This window comes from Herpailurus yagouaroundi, unplaced genomic scaffold, assembly GCF_014898765.1.
Source record: "Herpailurus yagouaroundi ecotype Mexico unplaced genomic scaffold, PumYag 187, whole genome shotgun sequence".
NCBI classification, from domain to species: Eukaryota; Metazoa; Chordata; class Mammalia; order Carnivora; family Felidae; genus Herpailurus; species Herpailurus yagouaroundi.
The window spans coordinates 8,520,405-8,544,277 of record NW_024412418.1 but is presented as its reverse complement, the minus strand read 5'-3'; the positions used below and the strand labels follow the sequence as shown (position 1 = coordinate 8,544,277).

Sequence of the window (23,873 nt, the reverse complement as noted above, 5' to 3'; positions counted from 1 at the left end):
CGCGCGCGCGCGCGTGCGTGTGTGTCCTCAGTCGGGGCCTCAGTCAGGGAAAAGCCAGAGTGAGGAACAACTGCCAGCTCAGTTGATGGGTTGGTTGAACGGAGGGAGGGCGGAAAAGTGGGGTGAACCACAGCACTGATTTTGGACCAGGATCTGGAAGCCCCCACATCCTAAATAAACCGCATTCATTTGTCAAATCCTGTCTCAGAGCCGTACTTGATGTCCTTTCTTGACCTTCTGCCCGCCTTCAGAAGCTCTGGCCCTCATCCAACACAACGCATTTCCTCCACGACTCCTCAGTGTGTGCAGTGTATTCTGGTAGAAGTAACGATGGGGCTCGTGATGAGCGTGGCTGTTTGCGTTTCTTGAGCACCTATGATGTTTCTGGGCCTGTGCTCAGCACTTGACAGCAGACTTCATTTGATGCTAACGTTACCCCTTGTGAAGTGGGTATTCTACCCATTGTACCAACTGAGAAAACTGAGGCCTGGAGAGGAGAAGTTCTCCTGCACAAAACTAAACAGCTGGTGAGCGGCTGAGCTGGGCTTCCAAGCCAGTAGTCTGGGCTCCGGAACCCACCCTCTTGTTCTTCCGCCTGGCCCTTCTCCGCCTTCCTTATCTCACCTGTTCCTACCTGCTGGCCTCGGTTGGCTTTCTTCTCATCCTTTCTGCCCAGCACTGGTTCCCTCTCCTTCTCCCCTCAACACAGAGCAAAGCTGGTCCCACCGTGCCCCGTGTGGGGACAGGGCCTGCATTCAGATGGACCCAACGTTCATTTCCACTCTGCATCTCTCCATGGCCCGGCCTCCTCTGCAGGAGTCTTGCCATCACTTCTGGCCGTTTGGGAGAGAACTGCCCTCGTCCTCTGCTTTCTCATCTCACTGGAGACGAGAAACTCCATAAATCATTGCCAGGGTTTCCAGGTCGCCCTCAGACACCGAAGGCCGGAGACGATGCTGCACGCGTGAGGTGTTTGGGAGTGCCGTGCAGCCGTGTGGTTTGGTAAAAGGCCGAAGAAAGAGGAAGCCAGCACAGCGTTTTTATTTACATTTTTCACTTAGAGCCAGTCTTGTTCCAGAAGGGATTCAAGGTAGCCTAGCAGGATACATAAAATATACCATTATAGCATGTTAAAACTGGGAGAGACAGAAGAAAGAAAAACAAGGGTGGAGACCCTCGGCGGAGCCAGGAAGGAGGCTAAAAATGCATACCACGATGACCCGTATATGCACTTTTAGCTCTATGGGGTCCGAATCTGGCAGCCGCTGGGAAAAGGCAAGCCTGGTCTGCCACCAGGGCATTCTTTCCATGTCGTGAACAGTCCCCAGATAGTTCCTGGGGAGGTCCCCCTTCTGGGTACTGATACTGGACGGAAGGTTTCCTGGCGGCCCTTAAAGAGAGGACACTGTTTGGTGACATTGCTCACCTGCTGTCATGCAGCCTTTCCACCTGCCAGACCCCTACTGTACTGGCTGGGTGGGGGGGAGCAGAGGTGAAAGGGTATTTCAAGTGTTTTCCGCTTCAAGTTCCATCATGAAATGGAGATTTATTTTGAAACTTGAAATTGGATGTGCAAAAGCCCGTGACACGGCCTCCAAAACAGAATCCGAAAAGCCCTGAGTGATTGGGACAGATGGAAGCGGAAGCAGACGGTTGCAGTGCCTCGAGATGTCAGCGGGAGCAGGCAGGTGTTACCAAGTTTGGGGGAGCTCAGAGAAGGAAAGAATAATGGGCTTGTCCAGGAAGACAAGAAGGGACATTTGAGACAGGTTGCCTTGCACGCGCGTGTGTGTGCGCGCGCGCGCGTGTGTGTATGAGCAGATGCTTTTCATGCTTGTTTGTTAATTTCTATTAACTCTTTATTTTGAAATGTTCAAGCTCTGTAGAAAAGCTGTAAGAATAGCATAATAAACACCCACACACCCAGCATCTAATTCATCCATTGCTAACATTTAATAACAATTGCTTGAATCTCTCTCTCTGTATGCCTACAGGCACACGCACACACATACACACACATTCTGTGTTGTTTTGTTTTGTTTTTCTGACCTTTTTGAGATACGGCTATAGACCTCAGGCTTTTGGGCCATGCATTCCGCATCTCTGCCACTCAACTCCGCCACTGCAGGGCGAAAGCTGCCGTAAACGGTACATAAATGAATGTGTCTGTGCACCAATAAAACTTTATTGATGAACACTGAATGTGCATGTCGTACAATTTCCCTGAAATTGGAATTTCATATAAATTTCCTATAAATGAAATGACATGAAAGAACTTTTTTCAATCATTGAAAAATGCGAAAACCATGCTTAGCTCACAACTGTCTAGAAATGGGGCTGGGGGGCGCCTGGGTGGCTCACTCGGTTAAGCACCTGATTCTTGATCCCAACTCAGATCTTGATCTCAGCTCAGGTCTTGATCTTGGGATCGTGAGTTCAAGCGCAGCATGGAGCCTACTTAAACAAAACAAAACAAAACAAAACAAACAGGTAGGGGGCTGCATTTGAACTACAATCAGTGGTTTGCCAACAGACCCCTGCCCTACATAACCACAATATAATTGTTACATTCAGGAAATTTAACCATGGATACGATACAACACTCTGTCAACTGCAATCCTTATTCAGATTTTCCCAATTGCCCTGGAGAAATGGCCTTTACAGTTTGTCCCCCATCTAGGACCCACTCATGCATTTAATTGTCATGTCTCATTAGTCTCCTTTATTCTATAACAGTTCCCCTGCGTTGTTTTTTTCTTTCAGGATATTGACACTTTTGAGAAGTTCTGGACAGTTGTCAGCAGAATGTTGCACAGTTTAGATGTGTCTGATTGTTTCCTCATGATAGATTCAGATTATAGATTTTTGGCATGAAGGATGTTGTGTCTTTCTCCCTGTAGATAGCAGGAAGCTTGTGAGGTCAGTTTGTCTTATCTTTTACCCGGTGGTTTTAGCGACTGTTGATGATTCTTGCCTTTATTAATTATTATTTTTCTTTTTAATCTTTATTTATTTTGAGAGAGAGACAGAGTGTGAGCAGGGGAGGAGCTGAGGGGAGGGAGACACAGAATCTGAAGCAGGCTCCAGGCCCTGAGCTGTCAGCACAGAGCCCGATGCGGGGCTCGAACTCACGAACCGTGAGATCATGACCTGAGCCAAAGTCGGACGCCTAACCGACTGAGCCACCCAGGTGCCCCGCCTTTATCAATTATTCTCCATGGTTTAAAATGATTTGTATCCTACATTCTTTACTATGTGACATCCTTCTGCAAAAAGAAAAAAAAAGTATTCAACTTTCTCCTCCACCCCATCGCTTGTTTTGGTTATTTTTAGTACTGGTATGGACTCATGAATCCTTTTTTTTTTTTCCCTTCAGTGTGTTCCAGTCCATTCCTGTCATTCATTTTGATGTTTCAATTGCCCTAGATTTGGCCAGCGGGAGCCCGTGCAGACGGGCTCCTTTTTCCTATTTTAGTACTTCCCTTACTTTCCAGTGCAAAAAGATGTTCTGGCCATCTCTCCTAAGAGCCCTAATTTGTTTTAGTGGAAATCGTGTTCAGAAATCAAGATCCCTGGGCACTAAGCGCGTGTGTTGCTACTGGGGTCTCCTTGCTTCTAAGCCTGAGCTAGGATTAGAGGAATGAGTTGCAGGGAGTCAGGGACTGAGGCAACACAGAATCGCCAGCCGCAGGCACAACATGTGCAGAGGTCCAAGGGCACGGGTCATGTGGAGGGGAAAAGGTAACAGGTTAGAGCCGAAGTACAGAGCGTGCTTAGAAGGAAAAGTGGAAGATGATGCCAGAGAGAAGTTGCTTTGCTCATGTTCCGAGATGCTATGCATCTTAAAACACTATCCATTCAGTATCAGCTTTTCCAGGAATAAAAGTGTGCACCTCAGTCTTAAGATTCCTCTTACTATCAGAAGCATTAAATGGGCTTGCCTTGTATAACTTTTATAGATGTTGGTCGTTTGGTTAGTGAACCACAAAGCAAACCAAAGATTCCCCCCCCCCCCAAATATGTGATCTGCTGGTGAACCCGCTTTGGCTGGAACTGTCTGTAACTCTCAAGATCTATTATTTTCGGATAAAAGTAGAACATGGAACACTGCTCTGAATAATGCACTGAAGGGCTGCCCGTGTTATTCCAAGTGGCAAGATCTCATTTCTTCTCGTGGATGAGTAATATCCCGTCATATATCCACACCACATCGTCTTGAGCCCCTTATCTGTCGATGGCCACTTGGGGTCCTTCCACGTCTTGTCTCTTGTAAATCATGCGGCAACTATCTCTTCACATCAGGTGTTTTCCTTTCCTTGTGGTAAATGCCCAGGAGTGGGATTGCTGGACCACGGGGTAGTTCTCTTTTTAAGTTTTTGACGACCCTCCATCCATGTTGGCTGCACCTCTGTCCATTCCCAAAGCAATGCACGGGCTCCCTTTTCTCGACTTCCTGGCCAGTCCTTGTCACCTCTCGTCTTTTTGAGCACAGTCCTTCCAACAGGCGTGAGGGGATATCACATTGTGGTTTTGATTTGCATGTCCCCGATGGCTGGTGAAGTCGAGTACCTTTTCCTGTACCTGTCGGTCAGGTGACATTTAATGTTCGTGGGGTCCCAATGTGACCTTAATTTCACTCTAATGTTGTTTAAAAAGGTTTAAGCAGAGAGCTAGAGGAAACATTTCTTACAGCTTTGAAACAGCTGTAAATCCAACACAGACTTGCAAATATCAAATGAACAGACCTATGCAAACATGCGTAACTCAAATGAGTGAAATCGTCGTTATATGTGCAATGATGTTGTTTATTGAACCGAAATTGCTGTTTCCAGGGTGACCGTGGTAATGACTATAAACACCCAGGTTCTTTGGCGTTTGGTATGTCTGTGCTTTCGTGGGCTGTGTGACACCTTTATTGTCTTTCTTCATCTCTGCTTGAAACAGTGGGGAATCCTTCAGTGCAGTTTGATGCCTTGATGTTTCTTACTCTTTTCTTTACCAGAATGCATCCTGTGCTCATCAAGTTGGTGCCTGTTCTTTTCTCACTAGCTCGTGGCCAATAGTAATGATCGATGCTACCTGCTCGCCTGTTACGGTGTAGCAGGCTACCTCCAAATTCGGTGTCAGAGAACTGGGGTTGCACCCTTTTTGCGTCAAGCGCCAGACCGTAAATATTTTAGGCTTTGTGGACCTCACGGTGTTTGCCACAGCCACTCGGTTCTGTCACCGTAGCCGGAGAACAGTCAGAGGTGGGGGGTATGCTAGCAGAACTTGTCACGGACACCAAAATTTGAATTCCGGACAACTTTCGCGTGATGAAATCTTCTTTTGATTTATTTTCAACCACTGAGAAGTGGACCGTTCTTAGCTGGTGGGCCATCCAAAACAGGTGGCGGACTGGACTTAGCCTGCAGGGCCAAAGTCTGCCGACCTGTGGCGTAGAACAGCCATCATTTATCCTCGCTCAGGTATCCTGGCTGAACTGTGGGGTCTCATTTAGTCTGGCGTGTCTGCCGGTGGACCGTGGGCGGGCTGATTTAGTTGGGCGAGGCTGGTCCTCTCTGCCGCAAGCCACTGGGCCAGATCGTCTCCTCAAGGGGAGCCAGGTCTGCTCCAGGCGTGTTCGTTCTGGGCCCAGACTGAAGGAGCAGGTGCTCTCTGGAGAAGCTCTCCTCCCGGTGAAGGCAGAGGTGGTCCCAGAGGCAAGCCCCACCCCCACCCCCACCCCCCACCTTTCGCAAGCACATTCCCGGTCTTTGCTTGGTGTGCGGTAACACCCCACCGGCCAAATAAGTCATACAGCTGAAGCCAAGGTCAAGGAGCGAAGAAGGACAGGCCACCTGTAAGAGAGAGCCGAGTGCGGAATCACATGGCCAAGGCCGATCGAGAAGGGCGGAACCGGGGCCAAGAATTCAGTCTACCACAGGTGCCCACCCAGTTACATGCACGGCAGTCTTTGGGCTGGAAATCTCATGGCGATTCCCGTATGTTGATTTCTTGAATGAAAACATTGAATGAAACATTCTTAGAACTTTTAGATCCTGAGAGCGTATCCAAAGACCCTTGTTTGAGAGAGATGAATTTCTAGTAAACCCCCTGATTTTAATAATAGGGAACGTAGGGTTTTTTGGTGTTTGAAAATTCCTTTAGGAGCGGTCTTGTCGGAGCCTGATTCAGCACCCTTAAGCCCCAGTGGGTCCTCAGCAAAAGTTGTGAGGGAGGGTTGGGTGGATAGCAATACCTCTGACAACCCCTGCAACAGGTGCTGTTCTTCGGGCACTAAAGAATTTGTGTGACCTCATTCTGTGCCCTCACAACCTTGCTGTCAGATAAGTATGCTTCAGCCCCCTTTCTACACATTGGGAAACTGGGGCTTCAAGGGCTAAATTCCTGGTCCAAGGCCATACAGCTAATCATGGGGCCAGGACTTCAACACTGGATCTTCTTCTTTTTTTTATTTTTATTTTTTTACATTTTATTTATTTTTGAGAGAGAGAGAGAGAGAGAGACAGAGCACCAGTGGGGGAGGGGCAGAGAGAGAGGGAGACACAGGATCGGAAGCAGGCTCCAGGCTCCGAGCCGTCGGCACAGAGCCCGGCGCGGGGCTCCAACCCACAAACCACGAGATCATGACCGGAGCCAGAGTAGGACGTTCGACCGACTGAGCCACCCAGGCGCCCCCCAGGGAGTACTTTTCAAGCAGATGGTATAAGGTGGTTTTCTTTATCTTGTCTGATGGCTGCCCGTGAGCATTTGGTGGACTCCTTACAACCGCGTCATTGAGATACGAGCACATACCGTGCAGCTTGCCGACCCAAAGTGTGTCATTTAATGGTCTTTAGTAATTAACCACTGTTTGCCTCCACTACCGCCAAGAGTTGTGCAACACTCTCATCGCCTCATAGAAGAAACTCCATCTTTAACTGTTACCCCATCTCCTCCTCTCCCACCCCCCCCCCCCTCCAGCCCTCACTAGTTTACTCTGTCTCTACGGATGTCCCTCTGTCTCTACAGATGTCCCTATTCTGGACCTTCGTATGAACGTGGTCTTTTGTGACTGGCTTCTTGCGCATAGCGTCATGTTTTCAGGGTGCCTCCGGGTTGGGGCAGATTATCACTGCATAGCATGATCCTTCCTTTCACTGGCCTTTTTCCCCCCCATTGCGCGGATAGGCCACATTTTGTTCATCCGCTCCCCTGTCGATGGACAGTTGGGTCGTTTCCATCGTTGGGCTGTTATGAATGATGCTACCCTAAACATGTGTGCACAAGTCTCTGTGTAGACCTACGTTTTCATGTCCCTTGGGTAATACGTAGGAATGGGACTGCTGGGTCACACGGTAACCCTATGTTTAATCCTTTGAGGATCTGCCGGACCACTTTCCAGAGCAGCAGGACCATTTTACATTCGCACCGGCAGGGTGCGAGGGCTGATTTCTCCACATCCTTGCCCACACTTGCTGTTAGCTGACTTTTTGACTCCAGCCATCCTCATGGGGGTGAAGTGCTCTCTCATGGCAGAGCTTTGGTTTGTTCTCTGCTTTTTTTCTTCCTACCTCTCGTTCATGTCTCTGGTTATTGGGGGGCGAGCCGCCCATGACGGCCGTGCTGGTTGTGCTGTGGACGACCCGGTGGGTGCCTTCAGCTTCCCTCTGCCACGTTAACCTGGAAGATCCTTCACATCTGTAGCGTATTTAAAGTTTGTTTCTATTGTTTCTATTGAATCTCTCTGGGTGCAGACCCATTCCAATGTGCATTTTTGCTGCCTCCAGGTTGAGCAGATTCTGTGGTGGGGGGAGGGCTCTCTCCCACTCTTGCCCCAGAGCCCCTCAAGTTAAGGCATAACTAACAGGATTCAGGCCAGCCTCCCGAGGCTGTCAGTCCTTGCCCGAGGGCTCAACCCACTGGTTTTGCCGATAGCCAGATATTATCAAGAAGAGTGAGGCCAAGTGTGTTCAGGGGGTAGTTGGTCCTGAGGCTGGTAACAGGGCCGGGGGGACTTTTACAGGCCGAGCAGAAGGACTTGGGTGGGGACGAGCTTTCTGGGTTGGTTACGGGGCTCCAGACTCCGTCATTTTTGCTTGAGGGTCGTGCATCTTTGGGCTGGAGGCTTGTTGTCTCCGAGCGCTGGTTTTCTTATGCATAAAATGGGGATGCTGGTTTTCTTATGCATAAAATGGGGATGCACGGTCTATCGTCTATCGGAACATGACCTTATGCGTTGTGAGCCTTGATGCCCGTTGCGTGCAGGTGCACAGCAGGCGAAGAGCAGTTCACAGCTCTATTATCTCCAGTAGCGCCTCGGGGTTCGTGGGGGTGGTGAGTGGAACCATAGTATGTAAAACCTGGATGTGGAATTCGAGATTGTATGTAAACATGCCCCATTTACCACATCTGGGGCCTTTTCTGAAATTTGATAAAAGAGAGTTTTCGAACAAGAAAAGGAAGCACTAATGCTACTATCAGTTAAAAGGGGCTGGGGGCAGTTTAGATCCTGGTTCTTGACCAGCCTGACTTAGGGAGTTGTACTCATGTGTACACCAATATTCACGGAATGCTGTGCCCATTTTAAGGAATCTCCCCTTCCCCTTGCCAAAGTCCATCCGTAGGCACCAGGTTTGGAAGCCGGGGCCTGAATAATCTCAGAGGCCTCCTTGCAGCCGAAGTAGTCAGGTCAAGTTCGGGTTCGGTCTGGCCTCTTTTTCACTCTGCCATTTCAGTTTGCTAGACTGGGAAGCGGCTGGAGAAGAGAGCCGACGCTGTCTGCCTCCTGGGGTTCGGGGAGGAGCATCTGAGATGGGCGGAGTGCCTTGTCAACTGTGAATAGCTTCATAAATCATTTTTGTAACCACTTTGCTCTAAGGAGGTGCGGGGCTGAAAATCAGAATGTTTTATGGGTTCCATGGGTTCCTGGAAAGTTGCAAGCAAATCAGGTTTTTGAAAATCTAATCTGGGCAGCAGCCGGTGATGGCACCACTCAGAGGAGCCCAGCAGTGAACCCTTGACTGCGGCAGACCTTCTGCCACCAAGCAGAGTGCTCCCCTCTTCACTGGGCAAAGCTGCTCAAACCAGCAGCAACACTGGAAATTCAGAGGGAGCCCCCAGGACATTCCTGGCGGATTCTGATGAGGTCATTAGAGGGCATGAGGTCCATCTCGGTGCGTAAGAGGCGGGCTGTTGTTTGTTTGAACGAACTCCGGCTTCCCCACACATTTCCTTTGTGGCCACAGGCAAATTGCCTGTGAAACGGAACCTCGGTTCCCCGGTCTGCAAAATGGGGGTGATGATCGTAGTAGCTACTTCACAGAGTTGTGAGAACCCATGAAAAGGTGGGGCAAGGGTCCTTTGCACAGTGAAATTGCTTTCTGAATGACAGCCCCTGGCTTGCGTTGCTGATGTCTTTGTTAATCGTTACCATAGTCAGAAATAGCACTCTGATCCATATCGACCATGCTTGCCCCAGGGGGCCCAAACTCTGGTTTTGTATTATTTTCTGAGGATCTGTCCGCATAGAATCATACAGGCTGAGTTTTAGACGTAATTTTATTTATTTATCTACCTATTTATTTTATTTATTTTTGAGAGAGAGAGAGACAGAGAGAGAGACAGAGAGACAGAGAGTGTGAATGGGGTAGGGGCAGAGAGAGAGGGAGACACAGAATCCGAAGCAGGCTCCAGGCTCTGAGCTGTCAGCACAGAGCCCGACGCGGGGCTCGAACTCACGGACCGTGAGATCATGACCTGAGCTGAAGTTGGACGCTTAACCAAGACGCCCCTAGGCAGAATTTTAGAAGCCGTTTAGGCTAGACTTCCACTCTGGGGAAAATCCTTTCTTTAGTCTTCCTAGTGGTGGGTCATCCATCTTCTCAAATACTTCTGGTAACAAGAGTTGACCTTGTGGGATAAGGCGAGGGAGGACATTGGGGGACCAGCCTCCTCGGGGGTTGGTCCTGAGCATCTGGCCCTGGCTGGCCATTCCTGGACCATCTCAGTGTCGGCCTGCTCTCTACTGAGGGTGGCCTGGGCTGCTCAGTGACATGTGACACGGTCCACAAATGCTGTGTGATCCTGCCCGCTCCTGCTCCTTCCACCTAGGACACCCTCACCTTCTTCTTCTCTAAGACCTCAGCTTAGATTCGCCATTTCCCAAGAAGGGCCTCAACTGACTCCCAGAGCCCGACTCCAGCTCTGAGTTCTCTTTCCACAGATTTCCCCGCCACAGTGCCAACCACCGGGCATCACAGTGGCCTCCTTTCTGTATCTCCCTGGACTGTGAGTTTTGTGAGAGCAAAGACGTCGTCTCCCGGGATCACCATTTTATCCCCCAGAGCCTGACATTGTAGCTACTCACTCAGTGATATTTGTTAAATGAATGAATGAATGCTTGGTTGGAGAAAACCCTGACTGGTGGCAAAGAGAATGCCGGAAACATCCCTCAGCAAACCTCCAGATCTGAAGCCAGCCTGAGGGGGCCTCCGGCAGTCCCCTCATCCCTCAAAGCTCCCTCCGGGGGCCTCTCTGCCCAATTGAAGGCAGATCACAACAACTCCACGTTAACCCGAAGACCTCTGCAGGCCGAGAAGTAATGGTCACTAACAGTTGGGCTCTTCATTCGCATACCAGAGACTGTGATGACAGTCACGACCGAAATGCTAATAGCGACCCTTTACTGAGTACCTCCCACATCAGCCACTACAGCAGTGCTGCAGGGTTGGGTTGTACCCCATTTTACAGATGTGGAAACTGAGGCAAAGCCAGTAGAGTTGCCTGCCCAAGACCACTCACTTGTAAATGATGAAGCTGAGATTCTAGCTGATCCCTCTGGCTCCAGGGCTCTCACGGCCCACTGGTGCCCCCGTTACTGGCTGCAAGGGCCTTGAGATGCTTTTCTTTTTCCCCCAGGAGGGAGAGGAGAGTCAGAAAATGATAACGTAGGGGGATGAGTACTATGATCACGGGCAGGGTTCTAAGAAATTCCAGGGGGAGGTCCCTGAGGACCGGGGCACCATCTGGGGAGACTCTGGGGGGCGGGGCAGGGAGGGGGAAGCCTGATCTGCGCCTTTTCTCTTTTCGTCTATCTGAGGATTTTAAACCACAAAGACGGTCCAGTCTCATAGAGAAATAAAGCAAAAGCCTCATCCTGCTTTCCTCTTTCGTTTCCTCTAGAGGTAACCAGAGCTGAGAGCTTGAAATGTATTTCCCAGACTTTCCGTGCACACGCAAACACACGCGCGTGGTGTGCGCTAGGTAACGTGGGGGCAGTTGTGGTCAGGTGGGGGGAGGGGGGACGTGTGCCGATCTCCACGGTGCAAATGCTCCCACCGTGGCCGCTCTCGAGGTACCGACATGAAGTCGCTGAACCAGGAGGTGGAAAGAGACGCAGTAGATGTCCGTTTCCCTCAAGAACCCAGGTTATGGTGAAACATAAAAATGATTAGGAAGTGGCAAGCCTTGAATATTTATTACCTTCAAAATAATGTTTATTGAAGTGTACATTTCTATCGCTTAATTTCTAATAATGGCTGTGGTTCACGACTGGTTCGTGAAATTCTGGAAAGCGTAACTGTCAGCTCTCGTCAGTCGGTACAAGCCAGCTCCGACACAGCACTCCTTCCCTTTTTACTAAGATACTGACATTATATACTTTTTTTTTTCCTTTAATTCACTTTTTAGTTACAAGGCCCTTCATCCAGGGGCGCCTGGGTAGCTCAGTCGGTTGAGCGTCGGACTTCGGCCCAGGTCATGATCTCACGGTTCATGAGTTTGAGCCCCGCATCGGGCTCTGTGCTGACAGCTCGGGGCCTGGAGCCTGCTTCGGATTCTGTGTCTCCCTCTCTCTCTGCCCCCGCCCCTGCTCGTGCTCTCTCTCTCTCTCTCTCTCTCTCTCAAAAATAAATAAACATTAAAAAAAAATTTTTTTTTTTAAAGGCTCTTCATCCAATCATTCATTCATTCAACGAATATTCTGCTACGTGCCGTGTGCGGTGTTAGCATGTGGGGCCAGGCCACCATTAGGAACGAGATAGCCGTGGGCTTTGTCTTCATTAGCTTGTGGTCTAGCGGGGGACAGAGTTCATAGCCATGCTGACAAATGAACGCCGTCGATAACAAAACCGCACCCGGCAATCAGGTCTTTAAAAGGAAGTGACAGGTGAGGCCATAGAATTAGTGCTGTGAGGGACAGGCCTGTGGAGGTCAGGAAGTGGCAGGGGAGAACCTACTTCAGGTTCAGGTCAGGAAAGGCTTCTTCGGAGGAGGTGACAGAAACTGAGACCCAAAGGATAAGAAGGGGCCAGTCGTGCAAAAATCAGGGGGAAAAAGGTACGAAAGAGTATGTTCCTTGGGTGCCATATCTGTAAACTTCGCAAACATGCAAAACGGCTCTGTGCGTTGTTTCTAGAAAACTCCTTGTGTAGTGAAAATGGCAAGGCTCCCTACGCGCTTCGGGATGGCGGTTAACCTTGGAGGGTGAATGAGTTGGAGGCAGAGACGGTCTTCAGCTACATCAGGTGTTTTCTTGAAGTGAACCAAGTGGGGACAGATGCGGCCGGGGGTCACTTATGTTGTCTCCAGCCGACGGGCACGCGGTTTTCAGCTGTGTTCCTCATTATAATTTCCGAATGCTTGAAAAATTTCATGAGTATTAATTTTTTAAGAGTAGGCGGTGAACCCTACCAGTGTCAAGGCTCACTGTGGCTGCAGCTCTTGAAGGGAAGAGGGAGGCCCATGCTGGGGAGGTAGGCGGGGACCAGGTTATACGGGTCTGGAAGACCGTGGCCACGAGTGCAAATCTTAATGTAAGTGTTTACGTGTGATACCCGCTGAGTGACGTGATGGGATTTACATCCACAAAGATTGCAGTGGCTGCTCTGAGGAGAAGTAGTGGAGAGTCGAGTCAAGGACGGCATCAGGGAGATTAGTTAGGATCTCCTGTAGCTGTCTGGAAGAGAGCTCATGTCTCCCACCAGCACGGCCATGGGACGCCATGGAGTCAGAGGGGCGGTCTTGACATCTGCTGCCGGGATTTGCTGAGGGATTGGATGGGGGGGGCATTGAGAGAGCAAGAGGTGAAAGGTGACTTTCTTTGTCCTTTTTTTTTTTTTAAACACCGTTTTCAAGGTCTAATGCACACACCATACAGTGTACCATTCACTGTTTTTTGGTGGGAATCTTTGGCTTTCTTTTTGAAACCCGCGTGGATGGTGGTTTCAAACACAGCAAAACCTCGGAGGGCAAGTAGCTTGTTCTGCGAGTATTCCTCAAGATCGGCAAATGTTCCTAATTCGTTTTAACTTGATAAACAGATGCTGTCTGGCGATACGAGTCGTATGTGACACGGAACGTCCCATGATCGCAACTGAGCCAGTGTTCCTGAAATTCGCTTTGATGTACGAGTGCTTTGGCTTACGAGCATGTTTCTGGAACGAATTATGCTTGTGAACCAAGATTTAGTTGCTGCGATGAGGAAAATAGGGCAGGAACGGGTTTGGGGGTGGGGCCTGGGGGGAGGGTACCTTGGGGGAGGTAAATTTGAGGTGCCTAGGAGATAGGAGATATCCAAGGAAGGGAAGTCACATGGGAAGTCAGGTATTCACACCTGGGTCTTGAGATAAAAATTGTGTGTAGTGAACAAATGAGAGTCTAGAGATAGATGTGAGTATCCAGAGTGAGAGTGTAGGTGAAGAAGGTGTGTGCGGAAGGGGCCGGGGGACTTCTAGTCAGATGCACCGAGAATTCACACTTTGACCAGCCCGACCCTTTTTTCCCCCCAAACACTACAACGAGAGTCTAAGAAAAACAAAAAAAGATGAACCCCTCCCCAAGACTAAAGCTCCAAAACGAATGAAGCAATGTTAAAAAGGCAGCCTCTGAATAACCAATGAAGTCACACTAAAATAAAAATTATAGAGTATTCTGAAAATGAATTTAAAATGACCGTTTAGGGACGCCTGGGTGGCTCAGTCGGTGGAGCATCCAACTTCAGCTCAGGTCATGATCTCACGGTTCGTGAGTGTGAACCCCACATCGGGCTCTGTACTGACAGCTCAGAGCCCGGATCCAGCGTCAGATTCTGTGTCTCCCTCGCTCTCTGCCCCTCTCCCACTCACGCTCTCTCTCTCAATCTCTCAAAAATAAATAAACATTAAAAAAGATTAAAAAAGAAAGAAAGAAAGAATAAAATAACCATTTAGGATTTGTGTCAGGAATAGGCTTGACTCTGAGTAACTGAGATTCAAAATAACAGCAGCTCAAGCAAAATACAAGTTACATTTTTCTACTATGAATACATTGAATACCTTTTGGGGCCGATGCGGTGGCTCTGCCTCAGTAAGTCCCCAGGGAACCAAGCTTGATCCCAGCTCATCACTATCTCAGTGTTTGGATTATCCTCATAGTCTGGTGAGTTGGTAGCTAGGACTCCAGCCATTACGTCTGCATTCCAGGCAGTAGGATGGTGGAAAGGCACGTATCAGCTGTTTTTTGAGGAAGTTTTCAAGAAGCTGACAGATGACACTTCCAACTATCTCCTATTGGCCAGAACTTAATTAATGGAGAAGCCACGAAACGTATTCTGTTATTACACGCAGCCAAGTGCCCAGTTAGAATCCAGGGGTTCTGTTACTGCGGACGAAGGAGGCAACAGATAATGAGGGATAACGAGCAGTCTCAGCCTTCGGATCCTTGAGGAAATGAAGGATAACACCCACTAAAAAGAACAAAACAGTGGATTTTTGTTTGTGTGTTTGAATTTCAAACCTCTGCTCTTCGAAAGATATCATTAAGAGGATGAATAAACAAGCCTTCGATTAGGAGAAAACATTTGTAGGTCGTATGTCTGATGATGGACTTGATCCAAAGTATATTTTCAAAAAACCCTCAAAACTCAATAATAAGGAAAAAACAACCAATTTCAAAAATGGGCAAAGATTCAAATATCTTCACCGGAGAAGATATGCAGCTGACAAGTAAGTGCACAAAATGATGTTCAACATCATTAGTCATCAGAGAAATAAAATTAAAACCACAAGGAGATACTGCTTCATACCTATTAGAATGGCTGAAATAAAAAAGACTGTTCATGCCAAGTATTGGCAAGCATTGGACCAGCTGGTGGGTCCATAGGCTGGTGTATGGAAATATAAAATGTTGCAGCCACTTTGGAAAACAGGTCAGCAATTTCTTAAAAGTTAAACGTATACTTTCCACGTGACCCAGCCATTCCACTGCTAGGTATCTGCCCACAAGAAATGTGCATGTCTACAGAGAGATTTGTAACTGGATTCTCATAGCAGATTTATTTGTAATAGCTGAAAACTAGACACAACCCAAATGTCCATCATTAAGTAGATACAAAGGCAAATTGTGGCACATCCAAACAATGAAATACTACTTACCAGTACAAAGGCGTGAACTCGGATGCGCCCATCAATATGGACAAATCTCAGAATTGTGCTGAGCGAAAGAAGCTAGACATGGCTTCTATTTGATTTCATTTGTGTAAAATCCTAGAGAACACAGAGTAATTTTTAGCGACAAGAAGTAGCTTGCTGGTTGCCTGTGGACTGGGGATGGGAGGTATGGGAGGGGGCAGGAGGGGAGGTTCTGGAGCACAGAGACACTTAGGGGAGATGGATATGTTTGTTTTCCTGATTGTGGCAGTGGGTGTATACATTTGTCAAAATGTATCAAATGGGTACATTATATGTCAATTATACTTCAATAAAACTGTTAGGAAAGGAGAAAAGGAATGTGGCATTATGAAACAGAGTGGAATGAACAAAAGGTGGCTATGAAGATGCTGGGAATGAAAAATACTCATTGCATTAAAAGTTCTCATTCAGAAAGGAAGACCAAAAAGAAAGGAAGAAGCTTAATATGTGGATAAATTCTCAACTAGACACAGTCAAAGAGAGAATTAGTGAATTGGAGGAGAGTTCTAAGGAATAGTCCCAGAGCACTGCCAAAAAGAGAGAGAGAGAGAGAAACAGAGAAAGGTAGTTAAAAGACATGAGGAATACTCCTAAATATGTTTCCTAGAAATCCTACACGAAGAAACTGGAGACAGTGACTCAGAAGCTGTATTCGTGAACGTAAGAGTTTTTCAAAATTTTCGAGAATTCAAGAAGTAGGTTTTCATCAAGTAATTAGCTCCTCAAGTAATGAGAATTCTAAGAAAATAAATCTCCACTTCAAAACCACAGAGGGAAATTGCAGAAAATCAAAAATGAAGGGCAAGTCTCACATTTTACCATAGATGGCCGACCCACAAAGGAACAACAATACGTTGCCGAACAGCCTAGGGGCAGCCTTTTGGGCGATCTTCCAGGTGCCGAAAGAAAATAAAACAACCTGCTTAGAATTCCATTCCCAGCTGAACTCTGATTCAAACGTGATGAGGAAATAGGACATTTTCCAGGAGAAAAGAGCCCGGCCCAACCCTGAGGCTGTTGAGGATTTAGAGGCTGGCAAGAGGAGCCCTCTCACATCACAGGTGCTCCGTCATCCGGTGCTGGCCTCTGTGCCTCCCAGAAGCTAGAAGAGAGAAGGGGGGCTGGATCCAACTTTCATGGTGGCCGTGCGTGGCTACTGGAAATGCTGCTCGTTGGCCCCGTTGCCGGGTCTGTTATCAGCACAGGAGAGGAAGATGGGATTCCTGGCCCTACGTAGGGTTTCATCCTACAGCAGTGGGGGCATTGTAGCAGGAGGGCAAGAGGAGGGGAGGGGAGGTAGCAGACGGGCCAGGCCCCTGACCCTGGCGTGGGGAGGAGCCCAGGGACACGAGAGCCTCTGCAGGGCGGCCCCTTCTAGACTCTCTCTCTGTCTTCCAGATTGTGGACAAGAATAACCGCTACAAGTCCATAGATGGGTCAGACGAGACTAAAGCCAACTGGATGAGGTGAGTCCTGCTCTCTGCTGCTGATTTCCCGGGAGCCTTGCCCAAACTCTGGAGAGGAAGCCAAAGGAGTGTGCTGGGCCTCTGCGGTCCCCAGCGGTGGAGGCCCCTGAAGGCCCTGGGACTGCCGTTTGCAGGGTTTGGGATGTGTCTAGTTCTGGGGGACCCTCTTGCTTCCCCGGCCTTCCATCGGGGGGGCTCTGGAAGAGGCCGGTGGGTTACAAGGACCCCTAGAGGCTTCACATTTGTCCCTGTGTCTGGAGTACCCAGGGCCCCCAGCTCCGGGCAGCATTCCCACCAAGGAGGGGCCCCCCTCCACCCAGGATCCCTCTCAGAGGGCAGACTCCTGACAGAGGGGTGCAGGGCTCATCCCACTACAGCTGCCAACAGTTGTTTAAATGGCCTCCGTGGGAAAGGAGGCTCCCAGCACAGTCTCAGCTCAGTTTTGGATGGCCCTTGCTGCCCAGGCGTGAGTACTTTCAAGAGTGGTTTTACAGCGGTCTGGTGTTGGGGACGGAAGTGTGTGCCAGAAGGATCCTTAATGGCCAGAGAGAGCAGGAGACTGGCCCAGGGTCACCCAGGGGTGGCTGCACTGAGCCTCTGGAACCGAGGACCCAGCTCACGGCTCTCCTTTTGGTTCCATGCCGTTGGCCTGTGCGGTGTGCCGGGGCCCGGCCCAGAGGGGTCTGCGGGCCGTGTGAGGGGTCAGACTGGTGTCGGTGCCTTGCCCAGGAATGGTGACAGGATCTGGGTTGGGAGGGAAGGGAGGTCTCGGATGGCCACACGCGGGGACACCGTGGATCGGGCCTCTGTCGGCGTTTGCGCAGTTGTGTGACCCGTGGCGGCTGGGGGGTGCAGGAGAGGTTGTGTTTGGAGGGAGGGCAGTCAGAGACCTCCTGAGAGGGAGTTTGCCATATTTAAACTCTGACACCTTCTAAGCAAACAGGGAGAGAAGGTGGTTTGCACTGGGGAGTCTATGGTGAGCCCTGGAGCCTTACTGCCCCGCCCACCTGTGCTCCCCACCCGGGAGCCATCAATGGCAGATGCAGGGAGGATGGCGAGAGGGGCTGCGGTTTACCCTCTTCGGAGCACAGTAGGATTTGTTCTCTTATTGTCGGAGGAGCCATTCTCATTGCCACTTAACAGGTGCAGAAGCAGAGGTGCTCCGGGGACAGGTGAGCCCCTGTATCATAGTATAGGGACGCACACTCCCTCCCTCCAGCCCCCTTTCACGTAATCGGGTCAGCCACTGCCCTGAAAGTGGCTCCAAGAAGGCCCTGGACACCCTCCTAACTAACTCCTTCTCCCTGACCACTGGGCACCGATCAGCTCGGCACTTGCATAGCAGAGCCCGTAACTGGGTGCCCTCGATGGATTTGCCCTCCCAGTCCTCCCAGGACTCACACCTTCCACCGTGGAGATTGGTTTTTCCTAATAAAGTTGTTGAATGAAGAAGGCACAGACAATATGGTGCGAGGGCCCAGACCAAAGAGGAGGGGGCCTTGGAGATGGGCCTTCAGAGGGGCCACGTTTTCATTTGAGGGCACTGTGACCAGAGACACGGAAGTGGGGACCAGACCCCTGGCCTGGGCTCCTATTCCCTATTGCTGCGTCTGGCTCTAGACAAGCAAAGGAGAGGGTGTCTGGGCGCAGTCTAGTGTCAGGCCTTTCTGCACCGCTGCTTTTGAGACTCTAGAAGCTTTGCCGACGAGCTGGTTCTGTTCCACACTCCCCGCACCCCCCCACTCTGATCTTTCAGCCTGGGGGCAAGGCTTTCCCACGAGCCCCAAAGAAAGACACCATCTGAACTAACTGAGCGACCATCTGATGCCCCTGAGATTCTGACTTAATTGGGCTGGGGAGGAGCCCACAGTTATCGGTCTTTTTTAAAGCTCTCCATGGGGATTCTGACGTGCCGCTAGGGTGGAGAACCACTACCCTGTACTGATCTTCATGCTACAGTGGTAAACTGAGGCCCGGGGCAGGGCGAGATCTTACTCAAGATCACGAGGACGCTGGCAGAACCAGGACTTGAATCCGCCCCTGGACTTCTGGGCCGGTGTTCTTTGGGCTCGCGCACAGGGCCCAGCCAAAGCATGGCCTCCTGGACTCCGTGTGGGGTGGGTTCAGCTACTGCTCCCTTGCCGGCATGGGGTCTGTCCGATTCCCATTCTGTCCCAGCTGCCGGCCCTGTTCCAATGCATGATGGTGCCAGGGTAGCTACAGGTGGTGCCCCCCCACCCCCGCCCATCTCATCTAAGACTCAAGGTGTAGGTTGAGGTTGGGTACGTGGTTTGCTGCCGTGGAGATGTCCCTCTGGTGGTGGTTGGAGGGGAAAGCCGGTTCATCCTGGGAACCTGCCTTCCCCCTTAGGGTATAGCTTCCTTCCGCTGTATAGCTCATTCCGCTTTGCAGACGCTTTCACTTGTACTGTTACAACCTAGGGGCTCGTGGGTGATTGAATGGAGTTGGTTAGTGTTTTGAAACACTTAAGTGGTGGGCCGGGAAGAGAACGGGCGTCAACGTAATGAGGGTTGACTCGGTGGCCTCCCTACGCCAGGTGCTCTACATCCGTGTCATCGGTGGTCTGAAACCGGGGGCTGTTTTGCTTGGGGGCACTTTGGGGTTGTCACATCAAGCCAGGGAGGCTGATACACATCCTTACTACCCAGGATGTCCGTCCCACTCACCCACAAAGAATTTTCTAGCCCCAACTGCGAATAGTGGTGAGACTGAAAAACCCCCATGACTTCCTCCTGGCTGCCCTGGGAGGTGGCGCTAAAATCACGAGCCTCATTGTCTAGACGGGGAAGGGGGTGGGCACCAGAGGCTCAGCCCCTAATTCCAGGTCTGTCTGAGTGCAAGGCCCGGACCACGGTCCCTGTCTTGGCCGGGTAACAAAGCCCCGACCTTCCTTTCGCCTGAGCTGTGGTGTTCTGGGTAGGTGACATGGAGAGGTAAAGGCTGAAGGATCTCTGTGCCCCTAGCCCCCTGCTGTGGTTTTGGGGGCGGCTGGAGGAGTGAACGGGGCTCCAGTTTCCCCTCCATGTGTTGGGTTCCTCTCTTGGGTTGCTCTTGCTCAAGCGGCCCCTGGCTCCTCTGTTCACGTGGAAGCCAAGGTCACTCCTGGTCTCCATCAAAGGGGAACTTGTCTCCCGGTGGCTGCTCACGGACCGCTCGCGTCCTACCCACGAGCTGCCCAAAGGTCACCGCAGCTCGCCCCGAAACGAGCTGACCCCAGCTGGAGGGGAGCCTACACCCACATCCGGCGGAAGGCGGGGACGGGGCCTGGGGAGGACTTGGAGGCCGGGGAAGGAGACAAAGAGAGCCGCAGGGCAGAAAACGCTTTCTGTGACCACACCCTAATCGCTGGCATCGCCCGGCGAGGAGATTGAAACATCCCCCTGTTTCAGTACTCTTCCTGTGAGCCATCTGTAGCGACCTTGGCCCGGTCCGAACCCCAGTAAGGACCCTTTTTCCCTCTTCGGGGCTTTAACACTCTTCGTCACTCTGCTTTCCCCTCTCTGGTGACCGCCCCGAAGGTGGGGTGGTTGTCCCTCCTGACCCGGCTGGGGAGAGAGGCCGGGAGGGGCTGAGCCAAGCGCCCCGGCTGCCGGGGCCAGCCAGGGCCACCCAGGGCCACGGCAGGGCCCGACACCGGGCCGTCCGGCGCGGGCCGCGTTTCCACCCACTCCGCCGCACCTCTGCTGCCCGCCTGCCCTCTGAGGAGTAGTGGAAGGGGCCTCTCGCTAGGAGGAGGGTGTGGTGGTGGTGAGCAGGCCAGGGTGCCCGGGTGCCTCCTGGCTCCCCAGCTGGGGGCCGGCAATTAGGAAGGAGGAGGACCGCCCGCGCTGACGGTCATTTACCCAATTGTGCTTTGTGGGATATTCAACCCAAGGAATGTGGCGCCCCTGGCTGAGCGCAAGAGGAAGCCCAAGTTCTCCAAGGAGGAGCTGGACATTCTGGTCACGGAGGTGACCCACCACGAAGCGGTTCTCTTTGGGAGGGAGACCATGCGGCTGTCCCATGCCGACAGGGACAAGATTTGGGAAGGCATAGCTCGGAAAATCACCTCCGTCAGCCAGGTGCCCCGCTCCGTCAAGGACATTAAGCACAGATGGGATGACATGAAACGGAGGACCAAGGACAAGCTGGCCTTCATGCAGCAGTCTCTGTCGGGCCCCGGGGCCGGGGGCCGGGCCCCCGCCATCGTGCTCACTGCCCACGAGAGGGCCATCGAGTCAGCGCTGCTCACGGCCCGTTCTGGGCACAGCTTCCCCAGGGCGGAACTGGACGGCACCGACAGCCCCTCGACCAGCTGTGAGTACCACCTGCCTCCCTCCCCGGGCTCCCGCTGCCCAGCCTCCTCCTCCCCTGCCGTCCCCCCCTTCCCTGGCCTTCTCCTGTCTCTGTCCCTCTCCGTCTCGTCCAGTCTTCCCATGCACCCTTCCCTCCTTCCCCCGCTCTGTCTTCTCCACCCCTTTCCGTTCATTCATTCTAGAATATTTCCTGAACTCTGTGCCAGGAGCTGTGCAAGGAGCTGGGAAGACAGCGTTGTATATAAATCCTACACGGGCCCCGCTCTGGGGTTGTCCCTAGACTCGTGGGAATAAACAAGCTTTAAGTCATTGTACAAGGACAGTTGTAATGAAGGGATGAAGGGCGAACGCCGGAAGTCCTGAGAGCGGGGCTGACGACCCGGGCCACCTGCGCAGTGTCCCTGGGGCCCTGCACGTGCAAGGGCACCGTGCGGGGGGTTCATGCTCTGCTGTTGGCCTCCTGAAATTCACACTGGGTTTTGAACACGGTGCCCTGTATTCAAGTGTTGCATTTGGCCGTGCCAGTTATGTAGCAGCCCTGCCTGAGAGCAAGGGGGCCGGGGAGCTGGCTGTCCTCGGGGGCCGGGGAGGGCCTCCCAGGAGTGACAGTTGCACTGACTTGCGAAGGGTGAGTAAGAGTTAACCAGGCCTCGGCATGGGGCGCCGGGAGGGGAGCGGGGAGCCTCCAGGCTGAGAACTGCATGTACGAGGCCCCCGCATCAGGAAGGCGCTTGGCACGTTCCAGGACAGAGAGGAACCAGGGAAGCCCAGTGTAGCAGGCGTGGGGGAGGGGGTGCGGGAGGAAGCCAGCCAAGTCTTCAGGGCCCAGGCCACGGAGGGGGTGGGGGGGAAGATGAGTTCCTGCTCTCTCTCTTCCTAACCTCTTCATTTCTGTGTTCTTGTCTGTGCTTCTGCGCCCACTCCTCTCTGCCCTCTGCCTCTTTCTCCCCCCCTCTAAGGCTCTCTCTCAGATCTCTCCGTCTCACCAGGTTCCCTCCCTGTCCTTACCGCCCCCGTGCCCTTCTCCACCCCTCTTCTGCTTTATTCACCTCTGCTTCCCGTGACCCAGGATGGACTTGGATGCAGGGGCCTGACTGTGGAATCTCCTGGCCCAGCAGGCTGTGTAGTTGGGGCTGTGGTTCCATCTGGGACTCCCCCGAATGGGGAGCGGTCGAGACCCTTCTGTGGTGGGACTGCACCCCCTTCTCCCCACGCATCCCCCCACCTTCGGCCCACGGTCCCAACGGGAGTCTGGCCTACGATAGACGGAGCAGGGCAGGAGGACTGCAAGTCAGCGGCTGGCCAGCCCGGGGAAGGTGGTTCACAAGGACCCCGTCTTCCCTCCCGCGGCCCTCTGCTGTTGGGATGGGGATCGCACTAATTTCCTGTTTGGCTGGGGCTCCTGACAGGTGGCCCCTCAGAGTCCGTTCTTCAGGACTGGGAAAGGAACGGAGGCCGTCTACTCTGACTCCCTTGCTATGTAGATGAGGCAGATAAGTTCCAGAAACAGAGGCGCCCCCCCCCCCCCAGCTAGATTCAGAACCAGGACTCAAGCCCAGGTCTGCCAGCTCCCTACGAATTGGCGTTGTGCTAAGCTTCAGGGTGATTCCACCCACTTAGGAGAAAAAGACGGGGGCCTGGCAGCCAGGGCCGTCCGTTCCCTAAATCCTGCCCTGCTCTCTCTTCCATCTCCCCAAGAAGGTAATGAGGTTACCAAATGTGACCTGGGCTGGGCAGGGGGCCCGGGACCCCTCCACCGCAGACTTGGCCAGGCCCCCCTTTCCCGGCCGGTCGACCAGCTGTTACAGCACGAGGCCAGGGGCTCTGTGGAAGGAGGCCCTGGAAGGGGGGTGGGGGGGGGGGGAGAAGCACCATCGCCTCCGCCCCGCTCACTCCTTCCAGCCCTGCCACGCCAGAACGGGTGTCCTGGGATCCCCGGGGGGCTGGCAGCTATCCCACCAAGTGTGGTTATGAACCACTGGGCTCTTCTCGTGCTAGCCCAAAGGGAGGCCCTGGGACCCTGGGGAGGCATGCATATGTGCGGCTGGGGACGAGATGAGTCAGTCTTCTCGGTCACCTCCCCTGGGGGGGGGTGGTTCTGAATTTAGCCCCTCTGGTGCAGGCAGGGAACCTGCATACTTTTTATTCCTGCCGTGGGAATCAGCTCATAACCTTGCTCACAAGAGAGCCAAGGTCTGGGTGTTGCAGGGGCCCGGCCCCTCCCTGTGACTGGCCGTCTGTGTGGTGGTGCCTCGCAAGCCTTCAGACGCTCCCGGGTGAGAGCCTTGCTTCTTCCCTGGGCGGCCCGCCTTGGGGGTCTCGGGGGACATCAGGACCCGCTGCAGAGGTGGCTCTCCTGCTCTGTGCCCTCCAGCCGCGTCACTCCTTTCCTATCCCTTGCCTCCCGACTCCAGACTGCCCCGGGGCCTGTCCCCCTCCCCGCGACTTAAAACTGCAGATTCTAGCAAGGCCACGAGGTGGCCCAAGCGAGTCAGACAGAACTCCGAGTGCCTTTTGGCGGGTGTCACTCTTCCGGCTTTGCCAAGCTCCTTCGTGTCCGTTCTCTTGTTTCATTTTCTTGACAACCCTGTTAGGCGGGCAAGCGGCTGGGTAGATCAAGACAGAGAGGTTGTGATCTTTGCTCTGCAGAAACTGAGTCA

The 23,873-nt window shown here is 52.1% G+C and overlaps 1 protein-coding gene across 4 annotated transcripts in view; it reads left to right on the top strand.

Annotated features, from left to right (window-relative positions):
- Positions 1–23,873, top strand: part of PRDM11 (PR/SET domain 11) — a 48,972-nt gene that overhangs the window by 6,884 nt on the left and 18,215 nt on the right. For 3 of the 4 annotated variants that reach the window (XM_040495367.1, XM_040495365.1, XM_040495366.1), the window contains one exon: positions 16,830–16,897. In XM_040495367.1, coding sequence (XP_040351301.1) covers positions 16,830–16,897 — 68 coding nt within the window. Of the gene's footprint in view, positions 1–16,829; positions 16,898–20,792; positions 21,215–23,873 lie in introns of all 4 variants that reach the window. The other variant, XM_040495368.1, reaches the window with a different exon arrangement.